Source organism: Eublepharis macularius, chromosome 8 (genome assembly GCF_028583425.1).
Source record: "Eublepharis macularius isolate TG4126 chromosome 8, MPM_Emac_v1.0, whole genome shotgun sequence".
In the NCBI taxonomy this organism is placed as follows: Eukaryota; Metazoa; Chordata; class Lepidosauria; order Squamata; family Eublepharidae; genus Eublepharis; species Eublepharis macularius.
Window position 1 is genome coordinate 73,577,334 of NC_072797.1, and position 15,950 is coordinate 73,593,283.

The following is a 15,950-nucleotide window of genomic DNA, read 5'->3' on the forward strand; positions in this document are numbered from 1 at the left end:
GGAGGAGATAGAGAAAGGAGAAGGTTGTTGGATGAAAAGAAAGACGTAATGGTTCCGCAGTTCTCGCGAGGGTTCAGTTCGCAAGCGGCGAGGCCGCTCGGTGAGGCAGAGGGTCGGTGAGAAAGAGAAGGGACGCGCGTGCGCGCGCCTCCTTCTGAGGGTGCTCGCGGCAGGGGCTAGGCGACGCGGTGCCTGCCCACGAGGGAGGCGCTTGAGCGGAGGCCCCTCCCCGCGCTATGTGCCTCCTGCGGGACTGAGCGCGGCCGGGCGGCTGCCTCGGTTTCGCCCTGCTGTGGCGGCATCGGTCGGCCTGGGCCAGAACGGGCAGCCGGGAGCTCCACCATGAACCTGCACCAGGTGCTGACGGGGGCCGTCAACCCCGGGAACCACTGCTTCTCCGTGGGCAGCGTCGGCGGGCACCCCTTCACGGTGAGCAAGCCTTCTTGCCGGCTCCGCTCGGGGCTGCTTCCTCGTCCGCCCGACATTCCTCTCCGCAAGGTCCGACCGGGCTGCGGTGCCCGCGTCTCTCGTCCCGCTTTGGGCACAGTTGGGCTTCGGCTAGCGAAGAGCCGGGTGGCGGACGGACAGGCAGGCGGTGTGCGTCAGGGATGGAAGCGGCGGGGTGGGACAGGCTGACTGAGCAGGTGCCAGGTTGAGACACACACAGGATCCGTCCATTCCACCTCAGCCGAGTCCTTGTGGGTATTAAACACGCAATTAGGCCGCCGCTTTCGCTATCCCGAGTCGGGGAGAAGGCTTCAACTTCCGCCCCTTCCTTCTCTCCCCACCCCCCCCCCCCCCTGTCCCGGCACCATTTGTGCAGTTCTGCGCGACTGAAATAATTTCTTGGGCGCTAATCAACCTCGAATTATTTGCGGTTAATTTCATAGAGAGAGCCGATGCGGGGCTCAGAGTCTCTTGCAATTTATATCCTTTAATCCCAGATAAAAAAGAAAGGGATGCCTCACATGCTCAGGCACCTCCTTCATTAGTTTCATTTTAGGCTGAGCATTCTGACGTGTTCAGAAGTTTACACCTAGCTTAAATTGAACCCTGGGTATGAAGGTTGTGGAGAGGGGCTACAGACAATCCTATGAGTCCTTGTGGTCATCTGACGTATTTTTGGAGTGTCCAGTTTGTTTTTATTTTTCATAGATGCTGGTATTAGTCCTGTGTTTATCCACATACATCTTTTAGAACTCAGTATGTGCATCAAAAGACAAAATGCTTGAAAGTGAAGTTTGTGACTTGTGCAGTAAAATATTCCATACTTACATAACTGCACTAGTAAAAGTGTGACTGACACTAGTACCACTGAGGCTTGAAAGAATCTTGTATGCAACAGATAGAAATTTTTATCATTTTATAGATAATGACATTTCGAGTAATGGACCATATTTATGTTCACTAAAAAAATCCTTCAGTTTTATTTCTTGTGTCTTGATATAGGGTTAGATTCTTATCAGTTTTGTAATATTTGTCTTTCAGTGGTAGATTTCTCAGCACTTAAAAAACAAATGGTTACCCAAGTTGATCTTCAAACTTCGCTGTTATCCTCAATTTTTTTGTAAACTTAAAAGTTCTACTGAAGTGAGTGGATCATAAAAGATTATATTGAAGTTGCACTATATTATATTGCTAACTGAATTCAAAGGAGTGGTAGTATGTGTCTTATTCAAAAAAATAAGTTTTTAAATAAATAAATGAATAATAAAGTAATTAGGACTTCTCATCTGTGTTGATCCTCGATCAGGAAATGCTTCATTAAAAAATGACAACGTGCTGTCTCTTAATGCTGTTTATGACCTGAAATGTTACTTTGTGTAATACAGTTTTGTAACATATAGGGTCAAACTAGATGAAACGGCGATTTACTTGTTTCTTTTGGTATTCCTACCTCATTCATTCAGTTGCCTTGTTCACATTTTACAATGAATGCAGTTACAACTTGAATGTACATGCATATTACTATAAGAAAGAGCCAATGTATGTTCACTTTAGAAATAGTGACTGTACTTGGATAAATAAATGTATGAATTCAGTCACGTGTTCAGTGGTACATGTGTTGAATGTAACATAAGCATTACTTAGTACACATGTAACAAGTTTACATGGTACTCAGATTCTATGTATATTTACCATGCTCTAGCATAGTGGTGAAGTGGTTCAGATGCAAATCTGCTGGTTCGACTCCCACTATGGCCATAAGCTCAGTTGGTGCCTTGGATAATAATAACACTGTCTTTGTTCACTGCTTTGAATGAGCATAAATCTGTCCAGAAGGGTAGTATATAAACACACTGTTGTTGCTATTGTTTGTTGTTTGTGAGTGGAGCTCAGAAAGGCACTCAGAACCTTAAATTTTCTGAATCGGTTGTTTCAAGCACTTTTTTGCCCTTCTCAATAATAGTACTAAGGTGGGCTAAAAATGAGACAGTGCAGGGAAGTAAGGCACAGAAAAGGAGGAAGTCTCTGCAATGTTAACTGCATGCACCATATACAGATAAAAACATCTCTTTTTTATGTGTGTGCTGTTGTGATTAACCTCCATATTTACATTGGCCTTTTATATAGTATAGACTCAGCATGCTTTGAGTGTGTGAAATCTTTTCACAAAAAGATTATACACACTCAAAAGATAGTCTGTTAAAAATATAGAGAATTGTGTGAATGTCATTTCTAACTTTTCATGCATGTACCTAGAAGTGGAGGAAGATAGGGGTTATGGCTCAATGTTAGAGCATCTTCAGAAGCTCTGAGGTTCAGTCCCAAGCATCTCCCATTTTAGTGGATCAGGTAGGAGGTGGTGTAAAATACCTTTGTCTGAAATCATAGACAGCTACTGCCAGTCCAAACAGACAGTACTGGCCTTGATGGGCTAAGGTCTGATTCAGCATAAGGCAGCTTAATATGTCATGTGCAAGACTTAGATAGAGGGTAAAATAACTTAGTTTCATTGGTTTTTATGGGATTCAGGAATCCATACTGGTACTGAGGAGTCTTCTTTCAGCTGTGTTGCTGAATAAACATTTATCTAGATGAGACTAGAAAAAATATAATTATATTGCTTAGCTACAGAATTCACTGAGGGATTTTAGAAAATTTCTTGTTACAAGAGATGCTCTTTTCTATGTAATATAGAATGTACTTGTACTTAACCAACTATAATGTGTCAAGTGCTATTTATTCATATGAAAAATCTAAAAGAAAGGTAGCCTTTTGGTGATTTACAGCATATGCCGCCAGTCATTATGGCTTGTGCTGTGACATATTGACAACTCAGACAGGAACTGTATTGATGAGAGCAACTCTGAGCTGTTTAATTTATACTTGGGGCTGTTTTCATTGAAGCTGTGCCTCACATCTTAGTGCTATGAAGCCCAAAAATCCTTACTGAGATTTTGACGTACATGAAAATGGCAAGTAATACTATTTAATAATAATTGAAAGTTACATTTTGGACACAGAATGAAGATATTTCCTCAGGAAATGTTATGTTGAATGTCATTTTAGGAAGGAATTGTTTAACTGTTATATCCAGGCTGCTGTGCAAAAGGCTTTATGGAGTATGAACTACTTGTGCTTCATGTGGTCTAATGTCAGCCCTTGAATTGTTTATGTTCTTTTCCAGCATTTCTTCAACTCTGTATTGGATTCTTACTACTGCTATGTCTTTGTAAAGTTGTGTTTATTTACCTTATGGCATTGTTTATGGAACTGTCCTTGAAACTGACAGTACTAATCTCACACTGTGTAATCCGCCTTGAGTCTCAGTGAGAAAGGCAGACTATAAATGACATAAATAAAAATATAATAAAGAATAAGGGCTGGTCTTCTACGCTGTATTCTAGGGACTATAAAAGAAGCCCATTTCTCAGCCTTGGATTGCTCTAGCAAAACTGAAAAAAGTAGTTTATATGACATTTAAAATGTGTATGTGTGAGAAGAGTCTCTGTGTGTTTTTAAAACTAGCAAACCATACAGCACAAACCTGTAAAGCCAATTTAAGAATACAAATGGGAGCCTATTTCTGAATGAGAGTAGTTTCTTGAATGTTTATAAAAATTGCTATCACTTTCCAAATCTGAGCATATGAAGCTGTTTTATATGGTAAAACAAAGGTCCAGTGATACCACAAAGATGAACAACTTTTATTTTAGCATGAGATTTTGTGAGTCAAAGCTCACTTCCTTGGTGCTGTATGCTGTGCAAGACCATTGAACTATCTAGATAAGTGTTATTTTCATTAGACTAATACCAATCCCCAGGTTTCATGCAAAGGATTTTCACAGCTCTGCTATCCTGAGTTTCTTCACTTAGAGATACCAGGGATTGAACTAGAATTTTATGAATGCATTAATCGTGGGGGATTTTTCTTCCTCCATGTCTTTCCTATGGTATCATCAAATAAAATGCTTGTTTATCAATGTTTGGCTGGTTCTTTCTTGTTTAAAAAATGAACAAGTGAGCAAAAGTATTGTTTACTAAATAGTCCAGGAACATGGTAATGTCAACACTAACTGCTTGTTGGAGTTGCTGTGTTGAGGTGATTACATCAAAAATAGCTTAAGGCATTTTTATCTTAGAGGTGACTTGGAAGGGCTTTTCTTTGCTTGGTGAAAGTTCAGCTGCCTCTTTCCATCTTTTTTCTGTTGTGATGTGTCCCTATAAACAGTTGAAACCAAGACAATTACTGCACAAAAATAGTTAAGATTATCTTCCCTATTGCCACAGCTGACATATTGGTTGAGGGAGATGTTGGAGATGATCTTTCTTTGCAATATTAATAAAATTGGTTTTTTAAAATTAATATTATAAAGTAAAATTGAAAGAGTCCAGTAGCACCTTTAAGACTAACCAACTTTACTGTAGCATAAGCTTTTGAGAATCACAGTTCTCTTCGTCAGATGCGCATCTGACGAAGAGAACTGTGATTCTCGAAAGCTTATGCTACAGTAAAGTTGGTTAATCTAAAAGGTGCTACTGGACTCTTTTCAATTTTACTACTACAGACTAACATGGCTAACTCCTCTGGATTATAAAGTAAGACCACCTCCAACATTTCTTCCCCCCTTCCCCAGTTATGTCAGTAGTAGCAGTGTGGAAGATGATTGCCTTCAACAACTGACTGTTTTCAGCAAGCTGTTCAGTTTAGACACTAAAGCTAGGTCATTCATCCAGTCACTGGAAAATTTTGAATAACTGCTGACTTAATATTTTCAAAGGGAGACCAGCCATTGCTGCCTTGTTCTGGTAGGTTTGATGCTGCCTAAGATCATCTTTGGACCTAGCAGGGTATAACCTACTTAAGGGTTCTATCCTACACGTTCTTACTTGGGATTTAATTCTCAGAAAACAAGCACGAGAGGAGACTGCATGCCCAAACACTGCTTTAAGATTGCTACAAAAACTACATGCGTGGGCTTTTTCATGTCTATCAAGCAACACCTTCCATCTTTTTTTTTTTTTCATTCTAGTGTGAAGCAGAATTCTGGTGAACACAAAAGACTGCTTGCTCCTTTATTATGTTTTAATAGGTTTTCTTTAAAGTATTATGATCCTGTTGCTTTTGATTTTTTTTCCAATTGAACTAACATGACTGCCTGAATTTTTGATTGATTTCTGCAGAGATTATCATACTGAACAGGCTTTTAATTCCTGCAATCCTTGTAAAAAGTTCTGGATCAGCAGTGACAAAACATTTAAATTCTCAGTCATCAGGGTTAATGTTTTAAGAGTCAGCATAATATTAATAGGTAATAGCTTGTTGATAGGTAGAAAAAATACGAGACTGTTTAAGCCCTCAAATTGCATTTTTAGCGTTTGAGATTTTACTACCTTGGCTAAATGTGACAGGCCTTTACTTCCAACTGAATGAACCTGCACAGCCACCTCTTGTATTGGGGAGCTGGGTGTGTTTTGAAATGTAAACCTTCTCAGTTGATAGATATTCTTATGGTAGAAAGTGTAAAGGCTTTGAGTTCTTTGTTATGAGATGAGTAAGAAGAACTGCTGTTGCTGAAGCAGGAGGTTTATAAAAATAACAAAGATTGATTTATATACAGGTTGTTTTTAAAGAACAAAGCAGCAGCCCAAGTCTCCCAACATTTAAAGGAGAAACCTGGCTGAAGCACATGAAGCTCTTTATAGCTTCAGATTGTGATTTTAATTCTTTTTAGTGCTATCAACTACAAGTTGGATTTTGTTGACTCACCACCAGGTTAGAAATGTTCACACACAGGATTCCACCCACACCAGCTTACCCTTTCACACATATCAGGCTAAAGGGTACAAGGTCTGCTCATCACCAGAGACAGGCCTTACAACTCTGTCCTCTCTCAAAGGTAGAGTTAACCCACTTTGCCACCATTCCAGATGGTGCTATACACAACTGTCTGCTCTCTTGTTGAGGCAGACCTGAACCAAACTGCTGCTGTGACTCCCCCGGCAGTCCATCCCTCCTCCTCTGGAAGGCAATTGGATGCCTGAGCAGCAATTCCTGTAGGAGTTTGTGACTACATTTCATAGTGAATTAAAGAGTTTTGGAGGTGTTTTGTTCATTCTGATTCATCTAGATTCATCTAATTTCGAATATGTGATTTCATCAATACATGTTGCCCAAAATGAAGTGTCTAGGAAGTGATTAAATACAGACCAATGTAGAAAATGTTATTGAAATCCAAAGTTTGACATTGACTTTATTTTATAGTATGTAGATCCTTGCATTTATTCAGTAGAGTTGTGTGTTTGTGAAATCATGTGATGGAATAATTGGATAAACTTATTGAATCGGTGTCACTTATGATGTGACACTTTTCACATTAGCAACACACATGTTCCGCTTTACTGGGTTCAGGACACTGAAGTGATTCATTAACTTAGAGATAGGTAAATTGACATCCATTTTTGTTGTTATTGAATGGACAAAAGATATTGGTGTGAATCAAACAAAATGTGTGTGGAATGCAAATGCAGTGTGGTTCAGTTTTGTTTATATAAGGATTATTTTGCAAGCTGTAGTGCTGCACTAACCATCAGGGGAGCTCCGTTGGTATCACAAACCAATTGATACAATCAAATAAATGTGTTATAAAACAATCCATTAATTAAATGCATTTGTTAATTTTTTATGATTTTTTTGCTCACATATAGCCCTTGTGCTTTACTTTCCTGTGTTGTGGTTGCTATTTGACCGGTAGTACTCCCTTCCACATGTGTGTGATCACATGTCTCTTATCTTCATAGTGCCTCTATTCTGTTCACTGTCAACACTGGTAGTTTCAGCATTATGCCTTGCACAGTCTGGGTACAATAAAGTATACTTTGCACAATGGTGTAGTGCAATTAAAAAAAAACTTCTGCTAACATAAAGGCAATTTGACTCATGGAAATGCAATGCAGGATGCACACTTTTTTTTCTAAATCACTTTATATGAGTTTGATCTTTACTCCAGCAGATGAAATATAACTAGAGAAATGTGTGATCGGATAAATTAAAAGTAACTTCTGAAATATGCTTTTCTCTTGATTCAAAAATGAAGAAATATTCAGCTTTCTAATTTTTTGTAGGCATATGCATCAGGCTGTGATATTGTGATACTGGGGACTGACTTTGAAAGATTACAAATAATTCCTGGAGCAAAACATGGCAATATACAAGTGGGATGTGTGGATTGCTCTATGCAGCAAGGGAGGGTAAGTAGTAGCAATTCTATTAAATGCTGCTTCTTTATATAGTTTTGAATTGTGTGTAAACTGTTTAAAAATCTGCTCGTAAAATCCTGCTGTTCTGTTAACTGATTTCCCACTCAGTTATACTTTTAGCTAGGGTTTTTTTGTTGTAGACATTGCTATGGCATGAATACTAGCTTGGTCACAGTTGTACTGCTGAATTTTTTGTGCTTAATATCTCAGTGTTTCACGGTGTTGCGAGCCCCTTTCTTTTTCAGTTTGGTTATAGCCTTTAACCCCGTTCTTTTACACCCTCTTGGAAGATTGCTGCCACCAGGAATTATATTCCAAAATAAGTAATTTAAAATTCCCTTTTAATAACATGCCCAATCATCAGGCTCCTTCGTGGGTCTATGTGGCCCTGAGGATAGGAATGAGATACGGGAATAACAGGTACTCTGGGATGAAAAAAACCAAACAAAATAAACTTTTATTTTTTTAAGAAATGTTTCGGTTTCATACTGTTAATTAAGTTTGATGGTTTCAAAGTTATCAGTTCTTAAAGTTCCTCTTCATAGACTCAGTCACACAGACATCCACAAACTTTCCCTCTCAGGCTCACACACAGTTTGCCTGCTTCAGAGATCACTTTCTCACTCAACTGCACACACACTTTCACTCTCAGATGCACACACAGTTTTCCTGCTTCAGATAGAATTAAAGTTCTCTCACAGACACACAAAGTTCAGGCTTCCACACAGGTTGTCTAAATGAGCTAGAATCAATATTTCTCTCAGAACACCCTCAGGCTGCACACAGCTTGCCTGCTTTGCACAGACTCAATATTTCTCTCTACTCAGTAACTAAAACTGCTGTTCACTCCGCCCACACTCTGTCATCAACCAAACATCTCACTCACTCATCCCTCTCTTTCACCCCCACTCTTCATCTGTACCTCACCAAGCATTTAAAGACATACACACTTAAAATCCTTACACATGGACTAGTATTTGAATAAACAAGCACAAGAATGATTTGTAACATTTGATGGCTGATATAAAATAATTCCCTAGTGCGGAGTTACCACCTCTGCTTTCATGTCAGGAGAATATTGTGTAGAAGTATGAAAATCATATTCAGTGTCAAAAGAGACTAGAGAGAAGGCTTGAACAACCCTCATGCTACTTTATTAACAGCCTCAGGAAGAAGTGGTGTTAAGAAGAAAGAGGTAGCAAATGCAATATTTTATCATTACTAAAAATGAGCAGAGATTTAGGTATTTTAACCCAGGTTGATAGACAATCCTAGTTGTCTCATGTTCGGTTTTAAACTTATGGTTTGCAATCATCTGGTATAATTTCTGAAAGATAAACTGTCAAGTGAACAATAGCACACTGCTCCCCCAAATTATTATTTATTTATAATTGTTAAAACTAACTTTTGTCCTGGCACCTCTAAAAGAAAGGAAGAATTTCATGTTCTAGAATGATTAAAAGAGAAGTAACATTCTTGATTGCTCATTCTATCTTGCAGTGGTAATCCGTGTGCAGCTGTATCCTAGAAAGGTTGCTCTCTATCTTGATATCAGCAAGAATTAAAAACAGGCTTGAAAGCCTCATGTTATTTAGAATGGCAAGCCTTTATTGCTCCTTAACTGAAATTTCTCATGAGTTTCCACTACATATTTATTTCTCAATGGCTGTGTGAAAATTGAAGACATATGTCACACTTGAATGCTGTCATGGAAGAAAAAGACAGTGTCATACTGTGAGGATAGAGTACTCTGTTGTTCTGGCTGACACTGGTAATGTAGTTAAGCACTCAAAACATGAAGTAGCAATTTAGCATCACTTTCTTAGGAATATTTTTGATAGATATAGTTATCAATCCTTGTTCCAATTAATTTCATAATAGAAAATGCCAGTCTTTTGTTGAACTATCCAAGGAAGGGTTGATATATTATACTGTTTTCTCTGATTTTTTTTAAAGTTAGAAAGTAGATTTTCTCTTTCTCAAGTAAGGGGAAATCAGTACATGCTCTCTTCTTTTTAAAGAGCAGTGGAATACTGTGGTCACTGTCCATGTTAACTGAAAGAACCAAGATGAGGGGGACCCACTAGGATTTGCAGAAGGCATCTGATTTCCCCCCTCCCCTACTATTTCCTCTTTCCTTTCTCTGAAAGCCCCCATAGCGACTCCCCTTTCCCTTCTTCTCTCCTTCCCACCTACCAGCCAATGTACATTTTATCTGCCCCCCCTCCCCATTTTCAACTATACTTATTATTTATTTGCTTACCCCACTTCTCTCCACAACGGGAATCAAAACCAGCTCACAGCATTCTCCTTTCTTCTTTATCATCCCAACAGCCAGGTGAGATAAGTTAGGCTGAAAATATGTAACTTGCTCAAGCTCACCTGTGAACTTCCATGGCAAAATGGGAATTTGAATCTGGGTGTCCCATATCCTGATATGAAACTATAACCACCATATGGCACTAGCTTTTGTGGAGTGGCTGCTGTTGAACAGCGGCAAGTAGCCAGGCCTGGGTGAGTCATGCAGTTCAGCTTGTAGTAAGTCACCCAGTGGTTTCTGTTGGGTGTGGCCCCAGTGAGTCTTCCTTCAAATGCTCAAACCACCCTGGAAATGGCCCTGTCCCCTTCCTCTGTCTTTTATTGACATAAACCAATGCTTAGAGGCTGGCAATATTGTTATGCCATCCTATAAAATATTCTATAAAATAGTGTTTGGTAGTTTTTAAAGGAGTTGGTTTAATTACTTGTGGGCATTTGTTTCTTAAAGTTACAGGCACTGCTTCTATTGTTTTGGTGGGTTTTAACCCCTCCTCCAAGTGTATTTTTTAAAGTCACATTTTCCTGCAAATATGGGGCTTTTCCTAGGTTGGTAGAAAGATCTGTATTGTCTATTCTTGCCTCCAATCTCCAGATTTAAGTACTCACATATTTGGCCATGTTGAGAATTAGATATGTTGATGATGACACCTAAGGTCTTCCCTTCCTCTATCTACAGTGTTACAAATTATAACTATATTAAAATTTTCTGATAGGATTGGTTACAATGTAGAAAATAATGATTTGTTTCTTTTCTTTCAAGGTTGCTCAGTCTGATAAAGAATATTTTTGCAATAGTTTCTTTTTGCCTCTGGAATATGTCCATTTTTATGTTTACTCAAAGTTTCTGAGTGAAAGTATACTATAACTCAGGGGTGGGCAAACTGCGGCCCGCGGGCCACATGCGGCCCACTACAGAGTTTTTTGTGGCCCGCCAAGACAGTAGAAAAGTGTGATAGGGTACATTTGTCTCATTAAACTGATTCTAAAATTAAATGTGCTTGCAGCTATAGATGATATGAAATTAGCACAATAAATACATTGAATAAAACTACCACTATTTTGTTTAATTTATATTTATTGATTTTTATGATACAATTTATACCTTTTCTGAAATGCAAAGTTAACTAATGAATGCAATCATTTTAAAAGGTGCAGCCCTCCGCTAACCTCCGCTCCCACAAAGTGCCCCCCGAGCCAAAACAATTGCCCACCCCTGCTATAACTAATGTTTTATGCAAATATACAATAATGTTTTATGACATCCTATAAAATACTCTTTAAAATAGTGTTTGGTAGTTTTTAAAGGAGTTGGTTTAATTATTTCTGCAAGGTGTTCATGAAAGTGGAATATTATTCTGACTAATGATAGTTCAAATTAGAATATTTGACACTCCTTCAATTTGAGTCTGCTCCTCAACTAAGAAAACGCAGAACATATAGAACCAAGAAAACATATGTCTGTATTGATACCTCTGCATGTATATTGTTGTTGCTTCCTCCTTTATGTGACCCTTATTTGTTTTTAATGTATTGTCTTTAAAATGGTACCTTGTGCTTCTCTCTCTTTTACAGTCCACATATTTTATCCCTGATAAAATCTTACATTTTTTCAAAGAATATTTGACATTCTGGAGTAGTGTCCCTTATCTGTAGCAGATTTCTTGCCAAATATCTGACTACAAAATGTTCTTTTCATGCACATATGTTTTTGAAATTTAAAAAGTCCTTGTGCCATATAACTTAAGTAAAAGAACTTGCACATTAACAAATCTTGGGTTGGAAGTTCACTATATCTGAATTTTCATAGAGCTGCTGAAATTTTGGGATTATCTTGAAATTGTCCTTTAAGTGATAACTTTTAGGTGGTAAATATAAACTTGATATGGTAAAAGGAAGGTTACACAATCTGGGAATAAAAACAGATAAAATAATCTTGTTGAAAAATGTTCTTTGTTTTAGATTGCGGCCTCCTATGGGAATGTGATTTGTATTTTTGAGCCAGTTCAGTGTCTGAAACAGAAACATAATTGTCATACTGTAAGTAGTTCATCTTTCTCAATATCTTCTCTGAACAGCTACACAGTAACTTGCAGGACTTCTGTTACTTTAAAGATGGCAAACTTTTGTTAATTATTTTTGATAAGTAAATTGGCGATTGTATGAAGCAGGATGCTGTACTAGATGGACAACTGGGTTGATTTAGTATGGTTCTTCTTACGTTCTTATATTTATTAATTTGTGCTTAATTATTTGCTGCTGTTTTAGTTAGATTTTAACACCATAGTTTTTATGCTTATTGTTTTCAGATTATGTTGCTTTATCAAGAAGCAAAATAATCTGTCTTGAGAGAATAGTATAACAATAAAATAAATAAGACTGGAAGGCTGTCTCTGCCCTGTCCTTCCCAAAAAGCTTTCCCAATCAACCCTGTAATAAATAACTGGGACTTGCATTTTGCTTTTATATAGGCAGTGTTTGAGAAAGTAAGTGCACAAAGATCTCTCACTAATAAAACTAAATTAACCCTGTCAAGTTGTGAATGTGATCACCTCAGTGTGCATTCTTCAAGAATGTTGAAATTGTCATGCGTATTTCAGTAATGCTATTCTGAATTGAAGAGTAAATAAGTTTTTGTGCTTTGTTTCAGTGTATTAATGTGTGGGTTTAAATATAAGTTTACTGTGGGTTTAAATACAGGTCTGATGTGAGAAGGATGGGGGCTGGATGGGTGAGTGAAATGTGCTGTGATTAAGTGGTTGCTGTACCCTAGGGAGCAGAGTGAACTGCTGTTTTTTATCTGATACGATCTTGCCTTGTTATACTTACTGAGTACAACCTTCTGCAACATTAAGCAATAATAGCCAATCAATTGTATGCCTTTTATTTTACATTTAATCTACTTGTCTTAAATTTATACAGCTTTAGAATTTTTCACTAATATTTTAGCAACAGGTTTCAACGTATTAGCCATGCTAGTCTGTTGCAGCAGTCAGCAACAGCAGTCTGCCAGCTGAGGGCTTGCTTTCTCAGTTCAGTGAAATAGACTAATGCCAAAATATATGTGCTAGTCTATAGGTTTATATGGCTCCTTCAAAAAAAATTCTTCTTATGTGGAATTATTTGTCAAAGAAAAATAATTGATATAAGGGTTTCTTTGGGTTGGATCCAAACTAAATTTTTCCTCCCCGTCCCTCACTGTGGAGTCATGATCTCCATGAAATGCTCCTTCTGAGGATATGGGACCCTGAGGAACAACATGATGGGGGTGTGAGTGGGGAGCTAGAATCAGCAGAATTGTCAGTTTAATGGGATCAGATTCATTATATGCTTTATTCAGTAAGTCATTAAGTTTAGGTAGTCCGACAACATAAAACATTATATCATGCTGTACTTTTCATTTTAGGGACTGCATTATCAGTGGCAGAAATCAGGTCAGTTTTCACTGGAGTATGTAGTACACAACTTAACATGGGACCCTACAGGTAAGTACACAAACATTTTTCCTTGCTTCTTAGCTTTTCATTTTGATCGACGCATGTTACTGTGTAGGGAACAGCAGTGTCTTAATTATGAAGCAAGCTCTCCTGTTCCTTTTTCAGATACTCTACAGCAAGGGAGGGCAGACTTTGGAAGAAACTTAATTTTTTAAAAAAGAAACTTCAGAACTAGGGATGTGCACCAAAAAAAAATCTTGGTGGTCAGAATCTAGATTTAATTAAAGAGGGGAAACCTAGGATTCCTGAAATCCAAGTCAGATTTTCTGATCTAGATTAGAGGATCTTGGATTTAACTGGTCATTATTCCCTATGGGAGCCCCTTAAAGGGAGCTGGTGGGGGGGGGAGAGAGCAGCAGTACAGAGCTTGGCAATTTGATGCCTCCCTTCTCATGCTGCAAGCAGTTTAAAGGGCTCATTGGAACTTGGGCAAGCCTCCTCTTCTGCACTGATACTTGGTGGTTTCTGTTAGGCTTAGAAATTTTATATATACTATACATATATGAATACAAACGAATCTCAGATTTGTAGGGAAGCATCTGAAAAATTCATTTGCTGATGTGTATATCTCAAAATTGATATTTCAGCTTCCTTTTAAAAATATATATATGTGCCAGCCTAAGCTGGTCTACTCTGAATCCTACTTAAGTATTTTCAGTGCACATAACTCTCAGGAAAGTGTTCTTAGGATTGCAGTGTTTGGTTTTATTTTAGCTTTCTTTACTAGGTTTTGTGTGAACTGTTGTGACAGTGCAAGGTTTTCTCAGCTAGGAGGGTTCAGGAGAGGCACAAATCTGCAAGCCAAGGTAGCCATCATCCACCTCTTTCTTACTTGTCACTGCTCCCTCGCCCCTTCCGGAGCTGGGACTCCAGAGTCAGATAACCTGCAAGGGGACTTGGGTGGTTATTGTTAGTCAGACATTCTGGACTTTGTTCTTCCCTTGAGTGAGTGCAAAGTCCCAATTTTCCGTTAAGCCTCCCAGTGCACTTGTGACCTGCCACCATGTGTACCCAATCTCCTGCCTCACGCACAAAGTCCCTGTTGCAGGAGGCTGCCGGGCAGAGCCTCCAGCCACCGCCCACTTACTTGAGTTCATGAGCCACTCAGCTGGAGGTTACGTAGGGTGTGTGGGCAGCCAATTGGCTGTGAGGAGGGAGGCTCACCTGGAAGTGCATGGGGATTTGGCCCTGCGGTAGTTGCCATCCTATACCCCGTTTGGGCCATGAAGTGCCAGGAAGATGGCCCGAGTTTTTCCATTAAGTGGGTGCCTCCTTTTTTTGTAGCATAACTTTGCCGCTGCAGGGAACATTTCTGGACCTGGAGCAGCTTTGGAAGCCAACTAACTCATGGTCCCCCCTCCTTGCTCCCTCCACCGCCAGCACAGGACCTTGCGCCGCACTTATGCCTCTGCCTGTCCGCCCAGTGTGCCCACCGGCAGCAACCCGTCTGCAGTAGTGTGCCTTGGGCAGCTGCTGGCTCAGGGGGGGTTATGCTCTTGCGAGTGCCATTTATGCCTGTGCAAGCCTTTGTTCTCTCCCTGTGTACTTTCTAAACCTTTCCTTAGGATTGTACAGTTAGTCTCCTTTTGTAGGACTAAATCTACCATTCCCTTAGATTTTATCTATGCCTTGCATTAACTTCCTAAACATCACTTTGTTTGCTCAGCTAGTACCAATTCACAGTGTACCTGACTGTTCTTCTGGCTTAGTAGATACAAGCTGCTGAAGTATATGGCAGGCTGGTGGAATGCTGGGCAATCTCCTCCTGTTCTGTAAACATTAAGCATTTGATATAGGATGGTGCTGGCTGAGCGGGACTTAGGTCTTTTCCACTTTACAAGTCATGGGTTTGTTGTTTTTAAAGTTTATGTACATGTTGTATTTGAACTGTTTTATGGTAAGTGGCTAAAATTGCTTCCCTAAGGAGATGGTTCCAGATTCAAATATTTAGGTATATAATCTGACTTTAACTACCTGAGCCCGCTTGTGGGGAGGGTGGGCTAAATACCAAATAAAGTAAAGTAAAGTACCACATTTAATTTACAATTTTTTACAAATTTGCAAAATGTAGGCTGTCGTCTGTTGACTGGTTCCAACTGTCTGCAGCTTTGGTCCAATATTAATTTTGAAAACTCAGCAGAAGATGAAAACCATGAAAAAGCAGATGTTCAGGACTGGCGAATTATTTGGCAGTGCAAGTAAGAAAAGTATAATTATTGCTTCACCTTTGTTGTTGAACTTAATTGGGGTGTTGCCTTATTCTGAACAGTGTTATAAATATGCTTTTCATTGAATTAGGTTTATGTGATGAGCAAACTTAGTATTACTTTAAATTGTACTCTGAACTAACAGTAAGGGATTGCACTGCAGTGTAAATAGTTTTTCCTCTCCTTCTGAAGAAAATTTGAACTGAACTTTCAGGTTTCCTGAGTG

At 39.0% G+C, this 15,950-nt stretch overlaps 1 protein-coding gene across 3 annotated transcripts in view; it reads left to right on the forward strand.

The window, feature by feature from the left end:
* Nucleotides 1-266: 266 nt before the first annotated feature.
* DMXL1 (Dmx like 1) overlaps nt 267-15,950 on the forward strand; it is a 129,297-nt gene continuing 113,613 nt past the window's right edge. For all 3 annotated transcript variants that reach the window (XM_054986305.1, XM_054986306.1, XM_054986304.1), the window contains exons 1-5: nt 267-429; nt 7,570-7,695; nt 11,983-12,060; nt 13,427-13,505; nt 15,589-15,715. In XM_054986305.1, coding sequence (XP_054842280.1) covers nt 343-429; nt 7,570-7,695; nt 11,983-12,060; nt 13,427-13,505; nt 15,589-15,715 — 497 coding nt within the window. In that variant the 5' untranslated portion in view covers nt 267-342. The remainder of the gene's footprint in view (nt 430-7,569; nt 7,696-11,982; nt 12,061-13,426; nt 13,506-15,588; nt 15,716-15,950) is intronic.